Source organism: Solea solea, chromosome 13 (assembly GCF_958295425.1).
Source record: "Solea solea chromosome 13, fSolSol10.1, whole genome shotgun sequence".
NCBI lineage: Eukaryota > Metazoa > Chordata > Actinopteri > Pleuronectiformes > Soleidae > Solea > Solea solea.
Window position 1 is genome coordinate 3,050,787 of NC_081146.1, and position 26,209 is coordinate 3,076,995.

The following is a 26,209-nucleotide window of genomic DNA, read 5'->3' on the forward strand; positions in this document are numbered from 1 at the left end:
GTGTGTGACTGTTGGGGTAAAAACACAGTGGATGGATGAGTCAGGAGCTCTGCTGAGCATTACTGAAAATACAGGGGCTGGATTTCCCCAATGTATACATCACACTACTACAGCTTATTTCATAATAATAAACTCACCTGTGCTTGTGTGTGTGTGTGTGTTTCTTCGCAGGGTTCAGTCAGTTATGTTGGATATTCTTAAACTGCACCTGATAACAAATCCCACTGTAGTGTTAGGAGCTTCACAAACACAACATGCACCACGAGAAGGAGCTGTTATGTCTATAAATAGCCCTGGCTTCATGCACAACACTTTTGGCTACTATTACACACGGAGAAGCACAGGCATCAGCCGTTAGAGCTGAGCGCAGACGTGTGTGTGTGTGTCACACACATTCATACTCATCCTTGTCAGTTACAATAAGAGGGTTTGGTCACTGTTTTTCTGTTTTCCTGTTTTCACTGAGAGGATGTGGTTAAGATTTTTTTTTTTCTTTTTTTTTTTGCCTTGTGCTGAGTTGCTTCAGCAGACATGAGAAATTCTGTGCGCCCACAAGCCTAATAACCCACTCACGTATTGACAGAAACAATGTTCACAGTATTTACCAGAAGAAACGCAAACAATGGACACACACAGTCATAAAGAGTGGGTCTTTAAATAACGGGAGGAGAAGAAAAGAGAATGAGGCAGAAACTCGAACAACGCTGAACCACAAGTCATCGCCTTAACATGGTGCACAAATAATCAGTGAAATCATCCTGCTGAGGCTGCCAGATGGAGCAATGGCCACCAATGGCACTGAGTGTCAGTGAGTCCAAAGAGAACCAAGGAGACACGAGGGGAAACAGGGCTGTGCTGCCCTCTGTTGGTCGATTTATGTAAATGGTGGTTGTTTGTGTGAAATAAAAACCTTTTAGAACAGTGGAAGCAAACCCAACCAAAGTGGGGGGTTTCAAAATGAATCTCTCATATACAATATTGACCCAAATAATCAATGTATGTCAGATTCAAGCACTTTTAAGGTTATTTTTCATGCTTTTCCAGCACCTTCCAGGTGTGGTAAATGAATATGAATATATCCAAAGTCAAAATGATTATTTCACTCTTTTTATCACAATAAAAGAGATGCAACTTTGCAATAGACATACCAACAATCGTGTTTTTATAACAGTCAGTATTTCAAGCATCTTTATCACTCTATCCAAAAACCCGACATTAAAATTCAAGCATTTCCGAGGACTCGTATGTACGTGGAAATTAAAGATAGAAAATATTATATTATATAAGTAAACAAAAGTATTGCAGTGCAGCTCTTGTATTCTTATTATATATTTATTGAACAATGTTAATTATGATAGGGCTCTCCATGTAGGAACTCTAATAATATAGTATAAAAAATTGAAAAAGTACAAATAACAAGACAAGACATTGTAAAACAACATCCAGAATAAAGACACAAACATTTCCTCATGGCAGTGTTTTTTCAGAATAAAAGTTTCTTTTTTTTCCCTTTCATAAAACACTATTTCTTCTTTCGTCTCAGTTCATATTTGACGTAGTTGCAAAATTGTGCCTCAAACAGAGACGTTCATCGGAAACACTCCCAACTATTGGGATCATTGTAGTGATTTTTTTTCTTCTTCCTTTACACTTTTCTCTCTTTTAACATATCCAACACAAAAAAGGCAAAAATACAAGTCCATATATTCATGAAGTACAAAATACGACATATGTACAGAATACATGTAACGTAACAAAAGCAGGCCTGAAAAAAAGCCTTCACACTTAAAAATGCCCACGTGTGACTTTTCAAGTTATAATGAAATGCAAAACCGATGTGAAAAAGAGTGGGTGAGTCTACGTATCCCATGCTGCCTTGGGGCTGGATTGTGCTACACAAAAAATAAACATTCCTCATCGGATGAGGCCGGGACAGGGATATGAAAACAACATGACGGTCGGATGGAAGCTGCTACAAGTGAATGGTCAGTATATGTCCAATATGTAGTGCATGATATACTGATCCTAGAAGAGGGAGGAGGTGGTTGGAGTGAAGTCCTTTGGAAGGGGGCGGCTGCGGCTGCTGCTGCTGCTGCTGCTGCTGCTGCTGCTGCTGCTGGTCACCTGACCACCTCAGGGCCGCTTGAGCTTGTCGATGTGGTAGGTGAGTTTGAGGGCGGGACCGAGCTTTAAGCCCATATATTTCATCATCATGTCGCTACGCAACAACAGGAGTGCTTTGCCGTCAATTTCCTGTAGGGACGACATGTATTAAATGGTATTATATGATACATACACTAACAGAGATGATCACATGGTTGTGCCCTCTTGTCGAGGAGCTTTTCATGTAGTAAAGTCACACAGGGGAGAAGTTATAGATGAGCTGGATCATACACGGTTTGAGACACAGACTTTTACAACTTTAATATAGCTTACGGTGCGTTCTGTTTGTAGTTGAAACTCAGAATTCCAGAGGTTCCTTAAATGGGAACATTTAATCCAACTCTGTAACTGTAGACATGTTTCTATGCTGTTAGTGTGCGCAAAGCACCATGTTGTGTGTTGTTATCAACCGGTATTGCTAACAATGGCCAACGTGAAATAGGTTTGTGTTTTTCCGACTTCTCAACTGGAACGTGGTGAACTCAACAGTGATGTCACTCAGTCAGATAAATATCCTACTGGCTAAATCTGGCACATTTAGATTCATGTTTATTAAAGTGCATTAACCTGTTAACTAATAACCAATGGAACGCAGCAAAAGTTCCCTTCTTTTTTCCCTCACCATTAGTCTCTTTTTTGTAAACACTTACTCTCCCACACCAAACTCCAGGGAAGACACAAGAGTTGCTCATCCACTGCTGTCTTAGCCAGTGGTTTCAAATATGTTATTATGTGACTTTAGTGTTTAAAATCATCTGTTTGGATTTTCTTAACAAACTTCACTTTCCAGGGGAAAAATGGCTGTCTAATGGCAATAATTGTACATCTGCCATGTTTCTTTCACAATAACTCAATTGTACATGTATTACTGTTTAATTGTAGACACGTTGCTATGCCTACAGATTATATTCTGAAAATAACAATGCTACTGCAAACCTTTATTATTTTCATAATCAATGAATCTGTTGATTACTTTCAATAAGAGTAAAATGTCTTGTTTTGTTCACAAACCAAAATGATGCAGTATCACTGGTTTCTTTGTTAAATGAAGCAAAACGTTCACTTCTACGAAACTGAAAACAATCGTTTTAATTATTAAAAATAAATATTCAACCGATTATAAAATGAGTTGATGATGAATTTAATCATTGATTTAGTAACTATGCAGTTTGTGTGCCCGAGTATCATTATGGACTAGTTTGCTAATGGCTAACCCGAGATACGTTTGTGTTTCTGAATTCTTAACTGGAAGGCGGTGAACTCACTCCCCAGTTCCGACTTCCGATGTTAATGGAACGCAGCATTATTAGAGGTGAGTGAAAACAAATGTCAAATGTTGTGTAAGTGAGAAACGGTTATACATTACAAGAAGTGATTTAGTGATAAAACAACATTTCTAATCACCACTCAGTGAAATAATAAACACTGCATCATTAGTAACTGACAGCAGAAATATGGACTATAGACTTTGATTTAATCCTAATGTAAAGCAGATGTTATCCCATTGATTTCCTGCTTATCCACAGGTCCGGTGCATATTGACACGCAGTTGTGTGCAAAGAGCTTTCCACCTCACGTAAGTATAAACAAGGCTTTAAACACATTAAATTGTGTAGCAGTAGCAAAAACCCTGTTATAGTTTAATCCTAAATCTCTAACTGACCATGTCACACAGTTCATTTAAACATTCCCTCTAATATCAATGGATACATACATGTTTTCTGAAAAGGTCGGCGTGTGGAGCCAGCACCGGGTCGATATCTCTGATGTACTGCATGACGTCCTCCACTTTCCACAGGTTGGGGTCTTGACCACTGGGCCTTGGGCTCTCCCGTAAACTGCCTGAGCCTGAGGACGCACACAGTCACGTTCATTCAATTCAGCGGACAACAGCAAAGCATCATCGGGAAAAACTAGACATACTGATCAGGTAACAATGGTTGGAGCTGCTCACACAGTGGCTAATTTATAATCTGTGGTATAAACTTGACTTCCCACAGTCAATATCCTGTGTAATAGGATGGAAATATTAATTGGCAACTATTTTAACCATTGATAAATTGGTTTGAGTGGATTCTTCATTGACAAAGTCGTACAATTTCAGCTTTTTTAATTAGAATTACATGAGTTAACAATCGATTTGGCACGTGGATAAAACAAGTAGAGCTGCAACTAACGATTATTTTCATAATTGATTAATCTGTCGATTATATTCTCGATTAATCGATTAATCGCTTGGTCCATAAAATATAAGAAAACCTTAAAAGATGTTGATCGGTGTTCGTCAAACCTGGAAATGATGTTTTCAAATGTCTTGTTTTATCCACAAACCAAAATGATTGACTTCTAATGATTTCTTTGTTATCCAGAGCAAAGAAATGAAGAAAATACTCACATTTAAGAAGCTTAAACAATCGGAAATTGTGTTTTAATCATGAAAAAAGCTTCAAACTGATTATCAAAATAGTTGTCGATTAATTTAGTAATCAATTAAAAATCGATTAATTGTTTCAGCTCTAAAAACAAGACAGTAGTGGATGTCTTCTGCACATCAGGGCGTAAAAACTGAACAATTTATGGCGAAAACAATCCCCAGATTAATAAAAAACGATTGCTACTTGCAGCCAGAGTTACTTGTACAACATTATGCTGACACATTTTTGTGTACAGTTGATGAATATGACTATAAACAATAATATCTACTCATTAATTCAGCTTAAAGTCATTTCAAACCACGTAGGAAATGTCATGTTAAAACACGTACACTTTCATCCATCTTCCAATCGTATATACCTTTTGTGTCAAACAGAATTATGATACAAATTTTCCACTATATCATCTATCTTAAAAAATGTATCAGTGTATTCAGTATGATTTTTCTTTTTTCCAAGGTGCGTTTACAGAGAGTAACACATATGCAGCGGCCTTATTCACTTCTTCATTTGAATGGGGAGCTGTCATAGCATAGGACTCCAGTAGAGGGCATCAGCAAAATAGGCCAATCAAATAGGTGTTGGCGCACAAAAGGCCGTATTATACGCAAGTATAAAATCATATTCTGCTGATTTCAAACCCTGCATCAGGGTTTTTGTGAACCACTGTGATTTCTACAACATGACCACATCTGTAGTTGTATCCGTTTTGTTGGATTTTCTACTTTATAACATTAGAATAGTTTCACTGACACAGAGAGTACATCTGATCAATTCATTATTAAAAACATTTTTATGAGTGTGCTGTGACTGGGTCTCAGTTCTAATCATTTTAAACAAATAATTGTTACATTTATTTTTTATTATTGTTATTTTTCACGTTGTGAAGTCTTATAAAACTGTTTTCCCTCCCAAATTGTTTATTGAATTATAATGATATACTATAAAGCAGTGGTTTCTTAAACATTTTATACCAAGTATCACCTGAGGGAATATTGAGCTCTTGAAGTAACACCATCATCACGAGGCTAAAATACAGTGGTGTAAACAGGTCGAGCAAAGTCAGCGCAGATTTATTCCCAATAAGATCATTTGCTCTCTCATCATCCTCCTCTTCCTCACACACTGGTATAGTGAACGTAGATTAAGATGGAGTGAGTGATAAGGCAACTCTAACTATTGTTTAATTTATGATGATTTGCCTCATTTTCTACGGTCACAGTTCCTCAGCTCCACTCCGATCACATACCCTGGTATATTCAGTAGAACAGTGTTTCTGATTTTCCTGCAAGTAGTAAAACGGTCCGGGGTGTACACCATGATGAGGAAACTCGTGTACAACAGTTTTAGAACCATGGCTATAAAGCACTGTGCAACCCTGTTACCCAGGTCCCTATGTGAATTAGGGCTACAACTAACTAACATTTCCATAATCTGTCAATTAATCTGTCCAATCTCTCAATTAACCAATTAGTTTGCCCCAAATATGCCTAATTTTGTCCAGAACAACTAAATGATTGATGTTTAATGATTTATTTGCTATAAGAAGCAAATATTCACATTTAAGAAGCTGAAAAAAAACAAATGCAAAACACTTCATCAACAGTGAGAATACAGTGAGATTTGCAGTACGAGTGTTTCTTTCTACCTTTAAAGTTATTGTGATGCAGCAGTTTTGTGGGAGACCTGAGTCCTGTGGAGTTTGGAGAGAGGGGGCTCTTTTTTAAGTGCTCTGATGTGACGATGCTGTTCTCCAGGAAGGACTCAGCTGGAAACAAACACACACACACACAAACACACAACTCCACTGATTAAAAATCAACACACTGATATTTGAACAATCCCAGATGACACAAACGCGTCATTCAGACTTGGTAATAACGTCTGTCCTGATAGATCTGATTACAAGTGTTCAACAGTTCACACCTGGAATTCAAATGTTTTACATGCGATTAGTTTGGATCGGTACACTCTGACCTGACTTCCACCGCTGGGTGTGTGTGCCACAAATCTAAATTGCACAGGCATTAAAGTAATCATCAGCTACGTAAATAATAAGAAGTCACACCGATGCGAGACACAAAGAACAACATGACACAGTAAAGAAAAAGAGCAACAATGAGGACATCCAGCAGCACAGGTGTTGTTTCTTCTTGGCATGTGGCCGTTCATCACAAGACAAAGACAAGCTTAGATTGAGAGAAGGTTACTGTTACACTTAAGTAATGGTTGTCTGTTGACAAATCAGTGTGTCTCACTCTGCCCTGTAGGAGCTGTGCTGCTGTGCTCGGTACCCAAGCTGAAGGGTGCCAAAAACTAGGACGGTACGGATCATTTATTTTTTGAAGTTCTCAACGTTTCACAAACAGAAACTCAAATAATTGAGTGACATAGAGAACTGAACTGTGTCGCTTGGTGGAAACACGGCTTCTACTTCCCTGTGCTGTGTTCTAATACAGGTTAACGACAGTGACCAAGATGATGATGTTCTTAATGAATCTGACTGTACAAATACACTAAAAGTATTTGAATTCATGTGTTTCACTCATGCTTTGGGCTCGGCCCCTTATCTCCAGTGAAGGACAATCTTAACACTTGAGCACACACAGAAAATTCTATGCTTCCAACTTTGTGGCAATAGTTTAAAGAAATTCCTTTTCACATGTTTTCTGCCCGAGTGCACAAAGCAAAGACAAGGTTTGACGAGTTCAATGTGGATGAACTTGACTGGCCGGCACGGAGCCCTGACCTCAACCCCATCGAGCATCTTTGGGACGAACTGGAACAGAGATTGTGAGCCAGGTCTTCTCATTCAACATCAGTGCCGGACCTCATAACTGCTCTACAGAATGAATGGACACAAATTCACCATAGAAACACTTTAAAATCTTGAGGAAGATCTTCCAAGAAGTGTAGAAGCTGTTATAGCTACAAAAGAGGGACCTACTCCATATGTAAGTACTGTTTATGTATTTGAATATGTCATTACAGTCCCTGTTGGCGTCATGGTCAGGTGTCCCAATACTTTGGTCTATATATTGGATGTCGCGTGTGTGACAAGGTAGAGAGGAGCCGACACATTTTGTGAGATGCTGTAATATGAAATTAGTTTTTAACCACTGGAAAAACAAAACATTATGACAGTTGCTACAAATATACAAACATGTGTTAAAAAAACAACAACTTTAAGTTCATTATAATACTGTAGCAGGTCAGTGGACATCAGCTAAGGAGGCAGGACCCAATATGCCCAGAACAGGGAGGCACAATAATTCCCTGCACCCAACTGCAGACGTCATTTAGTCTATTCTGTAGTAAATGAACATAATATTTTGCACACTCATGTAGCAGCAGATGTAGATATACATTATTTTAATTGGAAAGGGTGCCAGGATAGAAGTTAGCAGCCTATTCAGCCTCCTGTTTTGTTGGTCATAAGTCATTTCAGGGCATCTTGTCATGTTTACCAATATCCAATAACACATAACACTGGCTGCAACTGTGATGGATGTTTATACCACGTCTGATCAGATAAAACTACACAAAAAACAGCCAACAATTTCAACACAAATACAAGATGATTAAAATATTAAAGATGGAAAAACATTGCGACGCAAAAGGAATGTAAGTGACTCGTTCCTCATGAGTCACAGTCTGCTGCCCTCATGGAAAACAGTGATTTGTGTGTTTTGGCCTGGAAGGTCCTTTTAAGGGGATATTACTCTTTAACATAAATCTCCTCAAATATCGCATTAACTTAATTATAATCTAAGGAAATTGAAAGATGATTAAATTATTAACCCCCTGCCCTGCGCTTTAATAACTCTCACCCTGAGCCAAGAGCTTTTCTCTTCTACTAGCATTTCATATGATTTACACAAGGATTTACTGGACAACCAGAGCAGCTAACTCTAATGTAAAATGAGGTGCAGCGTTAGAGTTGAGAGCCACTGATTATATAAATAAATACTTTCCACATGAGGCAAAGGCTTGTTTAGTCAGTGAAATGCTTTTCCGTGATGTGTAACCCCTTCATATTTGTACTCGCTAATAAAGATAAATAAACAATGAAAAACAGCATCCAAAAGCAATTTACAAATTGGAATTGTACCACGCAGGAAACCGCACGTATATAAATTATGATCCAGCAAATAGTGGGTGCAGCAAGATTTATATTATTTGACATATAATCCTTCAGTATACTGTATATACAATTTTAACAATCAAAGCCGTTCATCAAACGGAGTGAGCCAACACAGCGCTGACAGGCACAATGGACATTATTGTTAGTATTATTGGTAATCAGATGACGGTCATGTTAGTAAAAAATAACTGAGTTCGATGGTAGATTAAGAAAACTGACCACAGTTAAAGAGGTAGCATACCATCAGTAGAGTGCCGTGAGATTTTGGCCAGTTTCTGTGGTGCAGGACTGCTGAAGTTCTGGAGGAACCTCTTTGTGCTTTGACCCGAGCCCGTCTTCAAGCCATCTCCAAAACTTCTCCGCTCTAAAAACCAGCAACACACAAAAGGAGTGTAAAGGCAACTTCACCCGCATGGGATTCCGAGATTAAGAGCATTTGTTTCATAGTAAATCAGTTGTAGACATAGAACTGTTTCATTTTGAACTGTAGACAAAATACCATGTAGAGCTTTGTTATCTGAGTGACGTCACTCCCAGTTCTGACTTCAGAGTTCCGATGTAAATGGAACAGAACATAAGTGAACCTCACTGATTTTACTGCACTGACAAAATTTGGGCATTTTATGCTCAACAGAGTGACAGAGACAGAGGGACGACTAACAAGGAAACAATATGCCGAGAAAATACGTCGTTAAATATACATATACATTAAATATACATATAAGATAGAGATAAACAATTTACAAGAATAATCATCCCGAGAAATCTAAAAGACAGACCCCTCCTCCAAAGTAAATAAAAATGTCGTTTTTCTATTGCTTTATTGAAAATGCGTTGTTAACTTTTAATAACGAGAAACTGATTATATCTATTATTGTGAACACATCAGAGGCTATAGAAGCCATCCACGGTGGATACTCAAAGCTCAAAATAAGAGCTGTAGCTGCTTCCTCCTGGATAGAACACTACGTACATTTGGTCGTTTGTGACAGACTGCAGACAGCACCATAAATTAAGGTTACCAGTCACTTGATTGACAGTAAGTGTAGCTTTGGTTTACTCTGACTGCGTCTGGCTCCAACAAAAAATACAGAATTCATGTCAGGTTCAATGATTGCATTTATTCAGGTGAATAAGCAAGAGTTTGTTCATGCTAATCAATTAAACCTGAACATTGTTATTAGTTGCTTCTCACATCATTGTAATTGACGGATAAAAGTGGAGAAAGAGAGAGAGAGAGCGAGAGAGAGAGTGAGAGAGAGAGAGAGAGAGAGAGAGAGACTGCAACTGATTAAAAATGATTGAACGCCCTCAGCATTAAATCAGTCAAAATGATGGACAGCCTTCAGATTTTTTCTGTTATGGTAGAAAAAAATCTGTAAATGACGAAGAATTCTGGGTAAACTCCAGTGACTCCAGATGAGTGTACATCACTGACCTGTGCTGTACGTGTGGCTGCTGTAGTGCAGGCCTCCTCTGGCCACAGGTTGGCTGCCAAACAGCGCGTCACAGTGCAGGTTGTGGCAAAGCTTTTCCAGAAAACGGAGGACGTAGGTGACACTGCTGACTGTGGGCAGCGTGAGGGTGTGCTGCTGCTGGTCAAAGTAAGCTACAGCAGAGACACAAAGAAAATTACTACAATGTACAGTGAAGAAAAGTGACTGTGAGAGTGGACTTCATTCAAAAACCTTCTAGGACTTTACACCAATAAGCCGCAACAATAATTCCTAACAATCTATAATGTGAATTAAAACTTATATTGAGCAGATAGTTCTCCATGACTTCATGGACTGACAAAGTTGAAACACACCGATTATCCACTACATTAAAACCAGTCACCTGTTTTATTGTTGTGGCTCGTTTGGTGTTTATAACAATTAAATTTGAATTTACTTTTAATGAGGCAAGAGTCTCATTCTTTATTTTTGGATACCAGAGATAAAAAGCCTTTATTTTTCTTCCCTCATTAAAATAAACAACACACTGAGCTCTAATGGGATTGAAGATAATAAAACAAGAATGAACGCCACAATAAAAAGTGAGCGTTTTAGTGAACTCCTCCTAAAAGGCTGTTTCTTTATGTCTTTTTGTAGAAAGAGATGGATAGAGTGAAATAATATCAGGGATAAAATTAAGGAGGAGCTGATGAGCTGATACAATACTCGGTATCAGGTATCGGTTTCGTTAGATAGTTTAGGAGTTTGTGATATCAGTATCAGACACAAAAAGGTGGTATGGTGCCATCCCTTATAAAACAAAATCTACAACAGTAGAGTAGAAGCCCTTCAGTCAGGTTGTGACAGACTCAACAGCTCAAACTACTTCCAGAGAGGAAGACAAGAAAAAAAAAGAAAAAGGTGCAAAATGAAGTGTGTACCTGAAATAACTTCACCACCTTGGCCAGATTTGAGGCAAGAGAAGACGGTTCCCTGGTTGTGGGCAGAATCAACACAAGCCTGGACGCACTGCTGAAGCACTGAAGACGCCCGGCCTGGTCCAAAATGGTCCGGGAGCTGCTGGATACGCCGCTGGTCCAAATGGGGCCCAACTTTTCCATACTTGTTTAGATACACACAAACTACCAGGACAAAAACACCAAACTTAAATCAATGAATTCCCAGCTTTGTGGGTTTAAAACCTTGATTCCTGCCTCACAGAAACCAAACCAGCTTTGATTATAAAGTTTGTTCACTGAATTCGATCACCGTAAGGCTGCAATGGTTAATTGATTAGTCGATTATTAATTGATTACTAAGTGAATCATCGACTATTTTGATCATTTATAATAAAACCAGCTCTTTGCGTTTTTAGCTTCTTAAATGTGAATATATTTTGCTGTCTTTGCTCCATATAACAAATAAATGATTAAAACGGAATAATTTTAGTTTGGCGGGAAACGTAGACATTTCAGGTTTGGTCGAGGTTTTGGGAAAACAATGATAAACATTTTCTTAACATTTACTGGACCAAACAAGCACTCGATTAAAAGAAAACATAATCAACAGGTTAATCGATTATAAGAATAATCGTTAGTTGCAGACTTCAACCAGTCTCAAGTAAGATCAAGATAAATTACCTCTCTATAAGGTAACAAGTAGGTGGAATCAGCACATTTTCCCTTTGCGCATACAAAAATGAATGAATGAATACAGAAGATTGTAAAATATGTTGATGTATCACATTAAATCAGACTATTAACAGTGTGTTCATGTACCTGTGGGGGCCTGTAGTGCAGAGTTGGGAATGGTAGCATTGTCCTGAGGCACAGTGCTGGTGTCAGGCTCTGGGGTGCTGCTGGTGGGAGACGTGGGGACTGGATTAGGTACCACGCGCGGTTTTCTCTGGATATGGACACACACACATTCAGACATTTTCCTCAAGAGATTCTGTATTATGAACAGCTTCTATCACATGTGTTTTATGTTCAGTGCCTCTTTGTGCTGCAGTTAGTATTTTTGTATTTGAAGTCTTTAACAAAGCAGCGTTCATTAAATGTAACAAGGTTTAACATCAGATCAAAAAAGATGAGTGCAGCTACCTGCTTAGCCAGCACACAAATTAGATGCAGCAAACATCTGATGTGTACGGTCACTGTGTTTTTACACAATTCATTTAAATTCATCCTGGAAAACATGTGTTTTGTGGAAAACACAATCAGCCTGTTTTAATTTGCCGCCTATTCTTTCACATATTGTCTAGTATTTCTAGGTCAGAAAGGTTTTAACAATGCATATGAGAGCAGGAAGTTGCAGAATAGATGCATATAAAACACATAAATTAAGCACTGTAAACTAACACAGTTGTTTGGGAAAGACAAAAAAGCACAAGGAAATGAATGGTGTTGACTCTTGAAGTGCTAATAGGTGATATGATGCAGCCATGATCCTGTTAACTTTCCAGTGACAGACGAACAAGAAGTAGATAGTCAACTCATAAGATGCTGACACAGTGTGTGAGAAGTAGTTCACCGATAACACTGAAGCTCAACATAATCTCCTGGTAGTTAGTTAATTGTAAATCACTTCTATATCGATAGAATAAGTGTCGACTGATAATCTGTTGATATGATACTGAAAACCTGTTGATTACAAATAGAGAGTCAACAATGGACTTAACAATGTATTATTAAGTGATACCTTGCTGCCAGGCTTGGGCCCCCTCTTCTTTGGGATTTTGATAGGTTGTGCCTGAGTCTGGGCCTGCTGCAGAGCTATCCTCTGTGCCCAGTTAGCAGGCAGTCTGCCCCTGGTTCTCACAGGACCCGTCACTGGCCGTCCTGGACCAGCCATGGCATCTTCCAGCCAGCCAGCTCTCTTTGCCCAGTTTAACTGCAAACAAAAGAGCACAGGGGACAGAATCAAGATGGGAAAACTCTTTCATGCAGTGATATTTGTTTTTTTTAAATATTTGACTCTGAGATCTGCCATACAAAAAAATATAAAAGACTATAGCACTAAAACAAATCATCAAAATATCACATCATAAAATCCTGAATATTTTATTATACCATTTCACTATCACAGAAATACATAGAGTGAATTAAATGTGCTAAAAAAAAAAATTAACTATAAAGGTAATAATAAATAAATCAGCAATAATGCAATCAGTAGCTTAGTTTATAGGACCATCAGAAAAAATAATTGTTAATTTTAATAAAGTTATATATATATATATATATATATATATATATGTATATATGTATATTTACAACATAACAACAGTTCACCCTCTGCTCCTGTTCAGTCTCCATGGTGCAAACTCAAACTGCCACTACACTAGGGCTGCCACTAGCAATTATCTTCACAATTGATTAATCTGTCGATTATATTCTCGATTAATCTTGTTGTTTGGTCCATAAAATGTCAGACACGTTGAAATTATGTCCTCAAATGTCTTGTTTGAACCCTTAAAATGCACAACATTTCCTTTGTAAGGAACAAGGGTCATCCTTTTTCTGAGATACATGTGTCTCTCCTAAACTCTGTTCACCCTTTCACTCCAGTCTCACCATTTCATTATGTACCTCTATCTTTGTCTCAGCCAAATTGGTATCATTAAATCCTCTGGGTTACAGAGGGTCGAGGAAGGTGTATCATCACCTTTTGTTGCTTTCCTATTCGGCTCCGGCTTGTTGAGAATTGCAGCTTTTATTGAATTTTGTTAACTGGATGTCCTCGTCTGACACAGCAACGCTGCAAGTGTTGTGTCATGTCTCTGGGACTGAACTGCTTGATGCACAAACTGTCATCTAATATCAAACTGAAACCTACATGAGATACTATTACTACCAAAAAAATGCTGTTCGAATATTCAATGGTGTTACTCGTCGTTGAATGTTTGAACACTACAGTGCATGAGAGCAAGTGAAAGTAATGCAGGACCTCACAGCGTGTTGCACAACCAAGAGCAGCTCACGAGACGCATTCATAGACCCTGGTAAATTTCACTGCATGACGTCCACGACCTTAATACTGGCTGCTGCTACCACCTCGTGACTTGCTTTTAAAAATGCAATCATTAATAATACATTTGCTTTGTATCTTTTTAATAAATAACGCAGTAACAAAATAATTGAATACTCATGCCCCTCTCAAATAAAAGACCCGAAACATATAAAACTATGCACATTTTTATTTATTATTTTTAAGACGATAATGAAACTGATACTGTATTATCATATTATCGCCAAACCTGACTAAACAGAAATAATATCCCAATCACAGTGAACAGAAAAGCATGGCTCAACACTGTCAAATAGATGTAAATAGGAATACATATTTGTACTATTTGTGTAAATGTATTTGAAGGCAACTGTCTCTTCTCGATGGAATCTTTTAATAATATTTCATGCCCACCTTATTGCCAGGCTTGGGCCCTCGTTTTTTGGGGATCTTGATGGGCACAATCTCCTTGCCCGGCTGGATGGTCTGTGGTGTCAACGCTGAGTCCTTCTGACCCCAGGGACCTGCAACCTTTATTTTCCTGCGACCTGGCTTACGTCCTCTCTGACCCGGTGGTCGTCCCACTGTCGGGGTCGGGTGCATGGCTGGGTTCTCCACACTCCCGTCCGTCAATGCCCCAACACTCTTCGGTAACACTACTGCACGGACAAAAAAGGAAAGAGACATGAGAAAAATGGGAGTTAAGTAAACGGTGTGGCTCTGCAGATTAAAATAACAAGTTAAGAATAATACTGCAGGTCCAGCCGTGCCATTCTGTCACAGGGGTAAAATGAAACAGTACTTATTTCGTCATCAATTTAATTAGAAGGAAACCACATGTGAGGTAACATTAAAAGTGCTGCTTTTTAATTTCGTAAATTTTAAACTTTCTGTGACTTTTGCTGCCACTAAAAGTGATAGAACTCTTGAAATTTTACCTCAGTTTGCCCCACAGCAGATAATCAGGTTGCAGAGTCTATGATATTAATAAGCTGTTAATGGTAATCAAACGTCTTCTTTACAAGGGCGACACAATTTCAGCCACTTCAGAATTATTGGGGTAATCGTCTGGGATCATCTCAGAGGGCCAGGTAACACTAAAAGTAAGTGAAGACGTAGATCACAGTATGTTGTAATGTCAGATAAGACACTTATGTAGAGAATGAACTGTAACCCATAGCAACTGATACAGGATGAAAATGGATAGGAAAAAAACGAGGACAGAAAGATCTCAAACAACAGGTAAAGGATGAAAGAGCCAGTTTGAGGACATCAAAGATGACTTTCCTTTGGCCTACGCTCAATTCCCTTATGACTAAAATAGAAAGGAGAAACATTAAAGTCTGAGTAATAAACTCTAAAAAAGAGGCAAGCTGGTAACAGCTGTGAGATGGTCAAAAAGATTAATCTCTCAAACTCCAGACCATGAGCACACACTTCTCTTTCTGATTGGAAGCATTAATAATATCACATTAACAAAAGAGAAAGAAAAGTGTGGCTTTATATGGTACTGACAAATAGCCCTGACTCAAGTACTTCCCCCGTTGGCGGCTCACAGAAATGGTTGATAGCAGGAACAAAAGGAAAAAAAACGGATTTTAACCAATTAAAAAAAGGGTTCATATGTTAAAATTTTGCCAGTTTATGTCTGCAATATTTTAAAAAACATGTTCACTGCTTTATCTCTCTGAGATTTTACATGATGACAACACACAGGAATGGTTCATCCATATTATTTGCATGATCAGTTAATCTGTCCATCAATTTCTTGATGCATACATTCGTTGATTGATCTACTTGAAAATGTTGATCAGTTTTTTCCCGGACCTCAAAGTGATGATTATCTCAAGTGTCTTGTTTTGTCCACAAACTTATTCAGTTGTACCGATTTCTTTGTTATATGGAGGAAATAAACGAGAAAATATTCACATTTAAGAAGCTGACGAACCAAATAATTTGTTTTAATTACTGAAAAGAAAAATGGTTGTAATGGCATTGGCTCAACCATTTCTATGAACCATGTCTGTTGCTAGTTTATTTTCGGTAAGTGTTTGGCTGTTCCTTCGGCATCGACATGGCTCCATTGTTTGTATTCACCGAGGGGGGAGTGTCAGCGGTGAGTTTTTAGGACCGTTAGGATAAAGCAGTAGACACAAGGGGGAGCTCCTTAGAGAAAAAGGCAAAACAACGACCAGACTTGCTATGCAACAACGTACACTGAAGCAGGCACAGCTTTTCTTCAGAGACTCTTTTGTTAATTGGCTAAAATCTGTTTTCCTCATGTCCCCACTGGCAGCCATGTTTTCATTAACTGTGACGTCTCAGGCCAGTTTTCAGTGCAGGGGGCAAATTGGGGCAGTCGCTGCTGGCTACGTGTCTGCACCTCATACAACCTAATTACCACTTTTAGAAAAGCCCGACATTAATTGCATAATGAATGAATAAGTTGTGAACATAACATGAGCTATTGCAGCTGGCGAAAGATCAAGAATGTGTACAGGCAAAAAACGACTGCACACAAAAAGAGAACCACTTATTCCTCCTCAATCAGTCTACATCACAGCACAGTGACCAATGCAGAGCTCTCTCTGCCAGCTACTGCTACTTTTGTATATGTTAAGAGCAAAGCACCAGCAAGGCATCTGATTGATCCTGCACAGACTGGCCTTCACCTAGAGAATATTTTACCAACAGTTCACAGAGTGGAAGTGATTGCACATTCAGTCAAACAAAAATTGAACAAGCCAAACCTTATTTTTAACCCTCCTCCTCCTCTGTGTGCACTGAGTTCATTGAGTTCACAGAGCCACCACTGTCAGCTTCATATTACAGCAGAATATCTTCAAAGAGATGTCAAATGATCACTCTGTCTGCATTTCTGTAACTTCATTCATTCTTTCACTCCAATCTTTACTCACCTCTCTGGCTCACAGGAACGTCAAAAGTGTGTGGTTGTCTGCGGATCTTGTCCTCAGATTCACCCTCTCCCTCCTCTCCCACTCTTCCTCTGTGTTGCTCCTCCTACCTGCCTTTTTCCTCCCTTCTCTTCTACTCTCCTCCCACCATCCACTGACAATGTAAACACTCCGACTTTCACAGTACACTGTGTGTCTGTCTTTCCTCCTCTTTTCTATCCACTCTCATTACTCAATTCTCTCTCTGAGTTGTCTGATCAGACCTCGGGTTAGCCGAGGATGCCAACATGAGGCCTGTGGAGGGGGCACACACACACACACACAAGGCTCAAACCACGTCACAGCCAGACTGCCAACTGGGTGAGTGCCAGGCCTTCATAAAACACGAGCAGGCTACAAAGACGAACCCTGCCACCTCATTCCTCTTCTCCTTTTCCCACTCTTTCACGTACTGTGGATGATAACAGATGAGTAGAGTTGACCTTGTGGCTGATAACCCCAGTATCCCCGTCTCACTTTTATGTTTCCTGAAGTAACAAATTGCTTACAACAGTTTCCTTCTGTGGTTCTGGCGCTCAGCACACATGTTGAAAAAGTTAACACGGCAACAACTTCAGGAATGTTTCAGCTCTGCGATACGAGGCTGGCGACAAGAAAACGTACAACTGCCTGCAGTGACTTTTGAAAAAGTTGATTACTTTGTACTAGTCATTTCACTTCACAATTGTGTGAATAAAAAAATTAATTAAAAAAGCTCATGGCTTACACAACTGGTTCACATAACGCCTTCAGCAGATGATGTACTTGCGTCACCATCAGGCACCAACCAAACCCCAACAAATACAATAAAAGAGATCTGCTGCTTGCAGTGGAATAAAAAGCTGCTCTTTTCAAGTAAAGTAAATGTAAATGCTTTGTATTTTTTATAGCACTTTTCAAAGCTGCTTTACACTACAGTTTTGCCATTCACTCACACTTTCATACAACTATGTGCAGCACATTTTCTATCATTCTTCTTTCATACCCATTCACACGGTGTCGGCACAGCCATCAGGAGCAACGTGGGGTTAAGTGTCTTGCCCAAGGACACATCGGCATGTAGACTAGCGGAGCCGCCAATCAAACCCACAACCTTCAAGTGAAGGACGACTCGCTCTATCACTGAGCTACCGTCGCCCCTAGTCACTGATTTAAAACCAAAAACAATACAAAAGGATGCTCAATTTACCACTCTCAATACATTTCTCTATCTCACAAGGTTAATAACCATTTTTACAAACTTCAGATCTGGATCACCCCCCCAAAATCTCCTGAGACCATAACCTACATTGCCATAAAATTGCATCAAAATCTGTCCTTAATTTCTGCAAAGACAGACAAACAAACATGGCCAAAAATACCTCCAGGGGTCATTTAAAAAAGAAAACAGGATACTACCAACTCTGTGTCATTCTAAAACGCTCCATTTTCCCACAAGAGGGCTGAATGCACAAGCAAAATATAAATCGTGTCAGAATGTAGCACAAATGTGAAAATAGTGTGGACAGACTGCTGGAAGATGTTGTTTTAAGAGTGTTTGTGAAGAAATACAGTTTGAGTTTTAACTTTAGTAAGACATTAAGTGTCTTAAGCAGCTTTCAGATAAGCACTGAAGTTCAGAGATGCTACACAAATTGTCCAGAACAGCTGTATGTTAGACACAAAGGTCATTCTCCTGCCAACTACCTAGGAAAAAAGGGAAATACTACTGAGGTGCTATCGTGGGGACCAAAACCTTGAGTGAGTCTACATAAAATCATGTTAATATATGTAAGACAGAGTTGAGCCCTGGCTTTTCTCCCCCCTTGGGATGTTAATTGTAAAAATCAGGTGAATGATAATGATGGACTTGCACTTAAGTTTGCTTTAAAGCTTGACCGCGAGCATGTCTGACGATTGGTGCTCGGGGCGGCTATCAGATGCCATGTCCATCAAGGCTAACTATGATGTGATGTCTGTCATGGTCGCCATTGTAGCAAAAAACATTGGCAATGGGGAAAGCAACCTTGTGTGAGAGCTTTGTTTGGGTTGTGTAGTGTTTGAGCTAAACACGTGAGAGTGATTTGATTGGCTAGCACTTGGACAGTTACACATTTCTTTGCTTCTGACACAAGCAAAAGACCCACAATGCGGTTGGGCAACAGTTGACTCTGCTCTATTCAAAGTGAATGGGAAGCATTTCAGTTGACGCCTCCCACAGCACACGCGTGAGACAGACAGAACATGAACCGACATGAAACATCAACTGTTAAAATACCTTTGGTGCCAGGTGGTTGAAGGTTGTCTCCGGTGAGGGCGCACCAGCCTACAGGGAAGATGTCACGTGAGTCGTAGCGACAGTAATAGTCAAAGGCTCCACGCCAGCCGTCAAAGGTGACCAGCACCTCGGCACCGCGCAGAGCACCCACTGTCGCTGGACAGATGAAATGGGGATTTTTCCGGTCCACTGCCTCCAGCTTCATGCCCACCTCGAAGGAGTTCTGTTCTGGGGCAGGGGGCTCCTGCTGGGGAACATGGGGAAGAAAAGCGAGGGGTCAGGGATGAGTGAATAGATGCGAGTTAATTTGTAACAGGAAGGAAGTGTAAAATCAGCCAAAGCTTAGTCATGTATTTCTGTAAGATGTAAGATGTGGATTAAAGGATCCTTGTTTAACTTGCATTAATGAGTCACTATGACCATGATCAGACCTGGTATTAACATCCAGCAAAAAAAAAAAAAAAAAAAAAAAACAAGCTGTCAAAAACATGAAGGTGGTTTGTGGCATGTTTCCATTTTCTTTTGCAAATAAGAAAGCCCATGACACATGAGGATGGCTTTCTAAGATGATGCCACTGGCACAATATTAACACAGTTCAACACATGATTTTTTTGATAATGGTTAAAAAATTTGTTGTGTTAGAACAGCATAAGAAGTGCACTGATTCTCTGGCTGCAACAAACGATTATTACATAATTGATCGATCTATCAAATAGATTTTTTAGTCCATAGTGTCATCGTTTGGTCCATAAAATTTTGAAGAATGTTGGCCAGTGTTTTTCAAACCTCAAAAAAATGTTTTTACACAAACCACAATTAATCAGTTTGAATGATATCTTTGTTAATATGAAAATCCTCTTTTGATAAGCTGAAAAATCAGAGAACTTGTTTTAATTACAAAAACCTTTCAAACTAAAGACTCAATTTTGAAAACACCGACGTGCACGCAAACACAGTGGGGTTGTCACGACAGGCACATCTCTACAGTCAAACTCATCCATCCATTATCTACAACTTTATCCTCCAGCTGACATAGGGCGGGGTACACCCTGGACAGTTCGCCAGTCCATCGCAGGACAAACAACAATTCAACCATTCACTCTCACTCTCACAACTACCGTCAGTTTAGAGTGACCAATTTACCTAATCTCCATTATTGCATGTTTTTGGACTGTGGGAGGAAGCTGGAGAACAGCCACGCACACACAGGGAGAATATGCAAACTCCATGCAGAAAAGCCCTTGTTCCAACCGGGGTCTACTTGCTCTAAAGGCAAGAGTGCTAAACACTAAACTAACCGTGTGGCCAGTTAAACTCATTAAAAATATAATTCTGTTCACGTGTTTGTGAGGGTGCATTTTAATGGCAATTGTGACCAGTCATACTTAACACTGTCCACCTATGGTTGGATCTTTCAGGGTGGTTCTTTCTCACACACACTGACACAGCAGCTAGTTTTCCTCTCTCAATGTGGTGAGCTTGTGAGCCTTGTACAGGTACCTTGTGAAAAATGCGGGCAGGCGCCATCTCCGCTCCGTTTAGCGTTTTCAAGAGGAACATGGGCCAGGAAGACGCATTGAGACGGAAACCTGAAGACGATGACAATTGCTGTTATAAGTGAGAAAACACGGTGATGTTGATTGATAAATCGAGGGAAGAAACTACAAAAACTGTAAATAAATGGATTGGCTAGAACTTAAAGAGCAACTAACATTTGTGTTTATTCACATGGTTAATCAAAAAAGAAATATCCTGGCAACTTTAGGTCGCACACTGGTTATTTATGCTGTCAGTCACTGACATCTAGTGGACAAAATAAAAAGTAAAAACAGAAGAAATAATTGTGAAACATGTCCATACCAAGTGGTGGCTGCAGCATGCCTCCGTTCTTCTCACAGTTGCCAATCGGCTGGATCTCAGAGGAGTCCACCAAGCGCCAGAAGTCGTTCTTGTTGTCCGACCCATCCAAACGCAGCCGGAGCCGTGACCCGGTCAGGCCCACTACTGTGGCGATGCAGGTGGACGTGGTGTTTCTTGGGTCCTGAGCCTCCAGCTTCATCCCCGCCTTGAACTCGTTAACTGGAGGTGTGAGGCTCTACATGATACACAAACATCCTATTGTCAGTGTAAGGATCATTACTGAATTTAATGTGGCTCCTGCTAGCTGGGACAAACTACAAAATAGCTTGAAACTGAAGGATCTGGTCTCATTGGACACTTTTAAAGTATTGTAAATGATTTGGAGGCTGATTATATGTTTCTATACCGCACTTTGTATATTTTATTATTTTTATTTTGACTCGAGTGTCATTATCTGTATATACTGCTGCCAGTATATAGCCAGGATACTCTATCTTTTTAATCTCAAACTTTTATTCCTGGTTAAAGGTTGAATAAAAAATAAATGAGAGGAGACATTTGCCAAGGAATTCCACTCACTTGTCTGAAGCATGAAGCAGGTGCAGCAACAGCACAGGTCTCTTTCAGGTATTTTTCCCAGCTGAAATGTCCTGCTGAAAAACAATAATGTAGGAAATTCATGTTACAATTGTGTTTGATATTTAATTTAGAACTGTTTTTTTAAGCCCAAACAAAAGGCAACAAAAAAGAGACACAGAGCTTCAAAAACCACTGCCAACATTTGCAGCAAACTTTGACGTGATCATGTTTCGTTAAAAAAAAGAAAAAAGAAATAATGAGAATCCTTGGTGTTGCTCACAGTTACTTCATAAATCAATGGCTGCTGTGGGTTATTTACCTTGGTACTGTGAAGGCACCCGGGAGGGCCGTCCACTCCGGGTTTGCTTGATCCTTCTGGCATCTTTCCACTCGATAGCTGGGGGAGCCATGAAAGACAAAATGAGCTCTCAACTGCTGGTGATTTTATCATCAATCAATACCTTGCAATACCTGCCACAATCTGTGCTCCAACCCACTGATGGGAATAAAGGAGTATGACGGGCAAATATATGATTCTGACTACACAGAAATAACAAGGAAGGCTGGATTGAATGAAGTCAACAAAGTGATATAGACATATATCATAATCTAACTTTTCCTGCAAGTGACAGCAACGCATCCGATTGTTTTTTAATGTCGTTGCAAGAGGTTTTTGACACATAATTAGCTCCGACTGCACCAGGAACCAACTTCAGACACTCTCGCTCTCTCGATGAAAATATGGCTATCAGCAGGGACACAAGTAAAAACAGGTTTCAGTCACTCAACAAAAGGCTCACCGAGTACAATCTACACCCATGTAAGTCTAGAATATTTTTAGAATATGTTACCATTACCACTAGACAGCCTCTTTCCAAAAATCCTAAATATTGCATATTTCAAATGTAAATAAAAATCAACAGAAGCATTTTAGCGGAGTCCTGTTGTGCGCTGTTTATTCCATAATAGCTCCTTAGTTTTAAAGGTCTAAAACAGGGGTCTCAAACTCAAATGACATGTGGGCCACTGAGTGTCTCGTCTGGTCAGTCGGGGGCCAGTTAAGTAAAAAAAAACAGCCAACTTTTTTTGGGAAAAGCAACAGTCACGGTGGACGATATAAGCTCAAAATGATATATAAATATTCCACACTGATTCCTTTTTTATATGTACTCCATTGCCTTGTGTGAGCTTTTCTGTCTTTTATCCATTATTCCGTACAGCACTTTGGTCCACTGTGTTTGTTTTGAAGTGCTTTACAAATAAAGTTGGATTGGATAATTTCAAAATAAAATAAATATTAATTTAAAATAAATTAACTTTGAGACTACTGGTCTAAAATGATTGCATTGGACTGATATCGGTATCGGCAGATACTCAACTTTGTGATATAGGGGGTTTGTAAGACTGCTACCTCTCCCACACAAAAGTCTATTGAGAAATTCAGTGTTTTTAACTCATGGAGACAGGGGAACTGCTGATCTACTCCTGTCTTGTTTGTTAAGTTTGTGTCATTTACATAAATCTGCAATGAATCTGAATGATTTCAAACATCAAAGTCACATAATTATAAAATTATTGACAGAGGCAGCAAGGGATCAACAACTCATGTGTGCCATGATGTAAAATCAGTGATTTTCCCTATGGAGTTTGGTGCAGGGAGTGAACAGTTTACAGAGTGATACAATCACAGAGCAGCCAGCAGTGACTATGTGTCAGTACCTGGACTATCCCTTTGACATGATTACTCATGTGACACAAATAATTTGGGAATAAATATTGATATCCAGAGTGATCCAATAGACTCTTACCTTTCTGTGGTACAGGTTTCCTCATACTCCAACAATACTGACCAAGCTCACAATGCAACAGTGGCCTCCACTATAAAGAAAAGGAAATATACACAAACAAGTATTTTTACACGCCTTTTTCTACTGCAGATGTTGCAGGAAAAGCATCAGTGTAATGTTTATCATTAGCCTTGACTCTGATCAGTCATAACAGTGTGACAGTGGAGGGCAACATGCAACCTGAAACTGAGGAAGCCTTATACTGTAGACCTCTGCCATGATTCATTTGATCATGCCCTTCCTGCCATGACTTGTCAAAATGTCAGCCATAAAAAGGCCCATGACTGCATGAAGCATATACTACACCTGTGTAAAAAAGCAAATTGAGTGGATTGCTGTTGCTGCATAAGCTGGAGTCATCCCAATGCCAGACTTCATTTTGAAGAAATTATTATGTGTGACATATGAAGACATTAATCTGAAAAATGGAGCTGGAACAAATGCCCAACCTTTTGTGAACACTTGACATTAAATGTAATCGTTTTCATTGACTCAAAACAGGTGATCATACCGATGAAAACTGGCATATAAATTGTAGAGTTCCGTGTTTTGACAGGAACCACAGAGCTGTCCTTGTTATATATTGTGGCTCAGCAGATTTCTCTCCACAGGCAGGGGGTCGTCACGGGAGGCACACAGGAGCAAGCTCAACAAAGAGGCCTGACATCATGCCAACAACGCACGACGTATAGATCTAATGTGCTTTATCACGCTTTAAAGATTAATTTCGATGCAGGTTTCTGTACTGACTGTACATTAAGGGAGTAACTGATATACTGGTAGCACAGCATATTGACATGAAATCAAATTTAACACCTTTCCAAATGTCTTTTAAAATGATAATAATAATGAGCTTAACATTTTTTATGTTTCATTAAGTATTACATTTTTATTTCATTAAATAGAGAGCACAGAATAACCTCTCTTCTCAATGGATAAGTACCTATTATGGAAAACTGACATTGGTAATTGTTTACAAATGTTGTCATTATTCATTAGTGAACAGGGGCTTTAGAAAGGGGACACATGTTTTGAGTGACCCCCTGTAACCCAGACAGTGGGTTCACCAAAACACGACCAAACAGACACAACAACATGGGTCAACAGGTCAGAAAGATAAACAAGTGCCTCAAGAGTGTGTGTTCCAGTCCAATTAGGTCCAAATGACCCAAAAAGTGCATAATATTGAGGGAGCATTAACAGACGGTACACATTAGCTTCTATTTTAAACAGAAAGGGTTATTACACGTTACTGACACACACAGTACACAGCGACACTTGTTTACCATCTGCCAAATATTTGAATTTGAGAGCCGTTAACACAGAAACACCAAATACAAGCGGTAGGGACAGAGAGGACACACGCTGTGTGTCGTTGTTCGTGTAAAGCTAACATAAACAATACAGACGTGCTCACCTTAACACTTCATAACCGTTTCACAGCGTCTCTCTCTCTCCTCTCCGGGTGACCGTTCTCTTCAATAGAAGTGCGCCTTTTTCCTCCGCCAAGGGGGATGGCGTCTGAATTAAAGCGACCCCGCTCCCTGTTTTTCCTGTGTCTGTGGAAGAAGTGACAGGAGGGGAGGCATTAGAGAGCCCGGCAGGTTCACTGTACCCCTGCTGCACATCCACGGAGTGTTTAAAATACAATTTACAGCTACTATGACTTGTCTATTATGTGTATAAACCTATAGTCCAAACCTTATATGTGTAACATTCCTGAAATGTACTGAGCTCCATTCAAAACACAAAGCCACCACATGACAACATAGTCTTCTCTCTTGCGCTACGTTTACAAGAGCGCTTTGTGCTTATGTGCGTGAGAGCATTATTACTTGTTTTTCGGCGGGTGTTCGGGATATATTTGTGTCCACAGATCATACTAGAGTAGCATGCTCATGCCTGCCCAGTCGTGCACACGCCTCATCCAGCATGCTATGCTACGCACGGCTACACACACACACAGACCACTGCTCAGGATGCTAGCGTTAGCATGCTAGGTGGCTCGCTAGCTCGTTGTCGTAAACATCAACATTAGCAAAACGGGAGCATACCAGCGCACCGAGGCTACTAGCCAGTGCTAATGTGGGCTCAACGCTGAAGTCGAGTATAAAAGAAGACGCTGCTCGGTGTATCCGAGGGCGTTCACCTTGCTTTGTAACGTGTATGTTTGTTTCTGGTGTGGATTTCGTGTTAATCCGCCATTTTTCTCCTCTAAACGTTGAGGAGATAGCAGTTAGGGGAGACTACGGTAAAAAAAAAAAAAAAAAATGGAAGTGCTCATCTATCCGAGATGTTACGGTACCGGTGCTTGCGTTGGACAAAAGAAAAGAAAAACATGGATGTTTCCTTGTTTTATTATCACATATTCTTTTTGTTAATGGAAATGGTATTTTATATGTTGTATGTCATAGTTAAGGTGGTTACATTGAACAGACGTTTTAAGACCTTTAAAGGGAAAGTCAGCTGTATTTTCGTTCATTATATCAACAATTACCCACTGTAAAATATACATTTATTTAAAGGTGACA

The 26,209-nt window shown here is 39.5% G+C and overlaps 1 protein-coding gene across 5 annotated transcripts; it reads right to left on the reverse strand.

Moving 5' to 3' along the window:
- Positions 1-1,094: 1,094 nt before the first annotated feature.
- LOC131471384 (polycomb protein SCMH1) lies at positions 1,095-25,945 on the reverse strand. Of its 5 annotated transcripts, none has more exons than XM_058647907.1 (17): positions 25,828-25,945; positions 25,096-25,237; positions 23,640-23,709; positions 22,151-22,228; positions 21,832-21,905; positions 21,253-21,487; positions 20,893-20,981; positions 19,392-19,638; positions 14,595-14,839; positions 12,876-13,067; positions 11,954-12,080; positions 11,117-11,317; positions 10,178-10,348; positions 8,981-9,103; positions 6,244-6,363; positions 3,878-4,011; positions 1,095-2,253 (listed from the first exon to the last, which is right to left on the reverse strand). In XM_058647907.1, the coding sequence occupies exons 3-17, from the start codon at positions 23,662-23,664 to the stop codon at positions 2,134-2,136; spliced, it is 2,181 nt and encodes a 726-aa protein (XP_058503890.1). In that variant the 5' UTR covers positions 23,665-23,709; positions 25,096-25,237; positions 25,828-25,945; the 3' UTR covers positions 1,095-2,133. The 5 variants fall into 5 exon arrangements, with proteins under 5 accessions (XP_058503890.1, XP_058503891.1, XP_058503887.1 ...); XM_058647908.1 differs by having other exon boundaries at positions 19,392-19,635; positions 25,733-25,894; XM_058647904.1 differs by having other exon boundaries at positions 25,733-25,894.
- Positions 25,946-26,209: the final 264 nt, after the last annotated feature.

Excerpts from the sequence above, each read along its gene's own strand:
- LOC131471384 (XM_058647907.1), bottom strand. The coding sequence starts at position 23,664 with ATGAGGAAACCTGTACCACAGAAAG. Across the intron at positions 21,906-22,150 it reads GGTGCCTTCACAGTACCAAG|CAGGACATTTCAGCTGGGAA; the intron begins GTAAATAACCCA and ends ATTGTTTTTCAG. Across the intron at positions 6,364-8,980 it reads CTCACGGCACTCTACTGATG|CTGAGTCCTTCCTGGAGAAC; the intron begins GTATGCTACCTC and ends GTTTGTTTCCAG.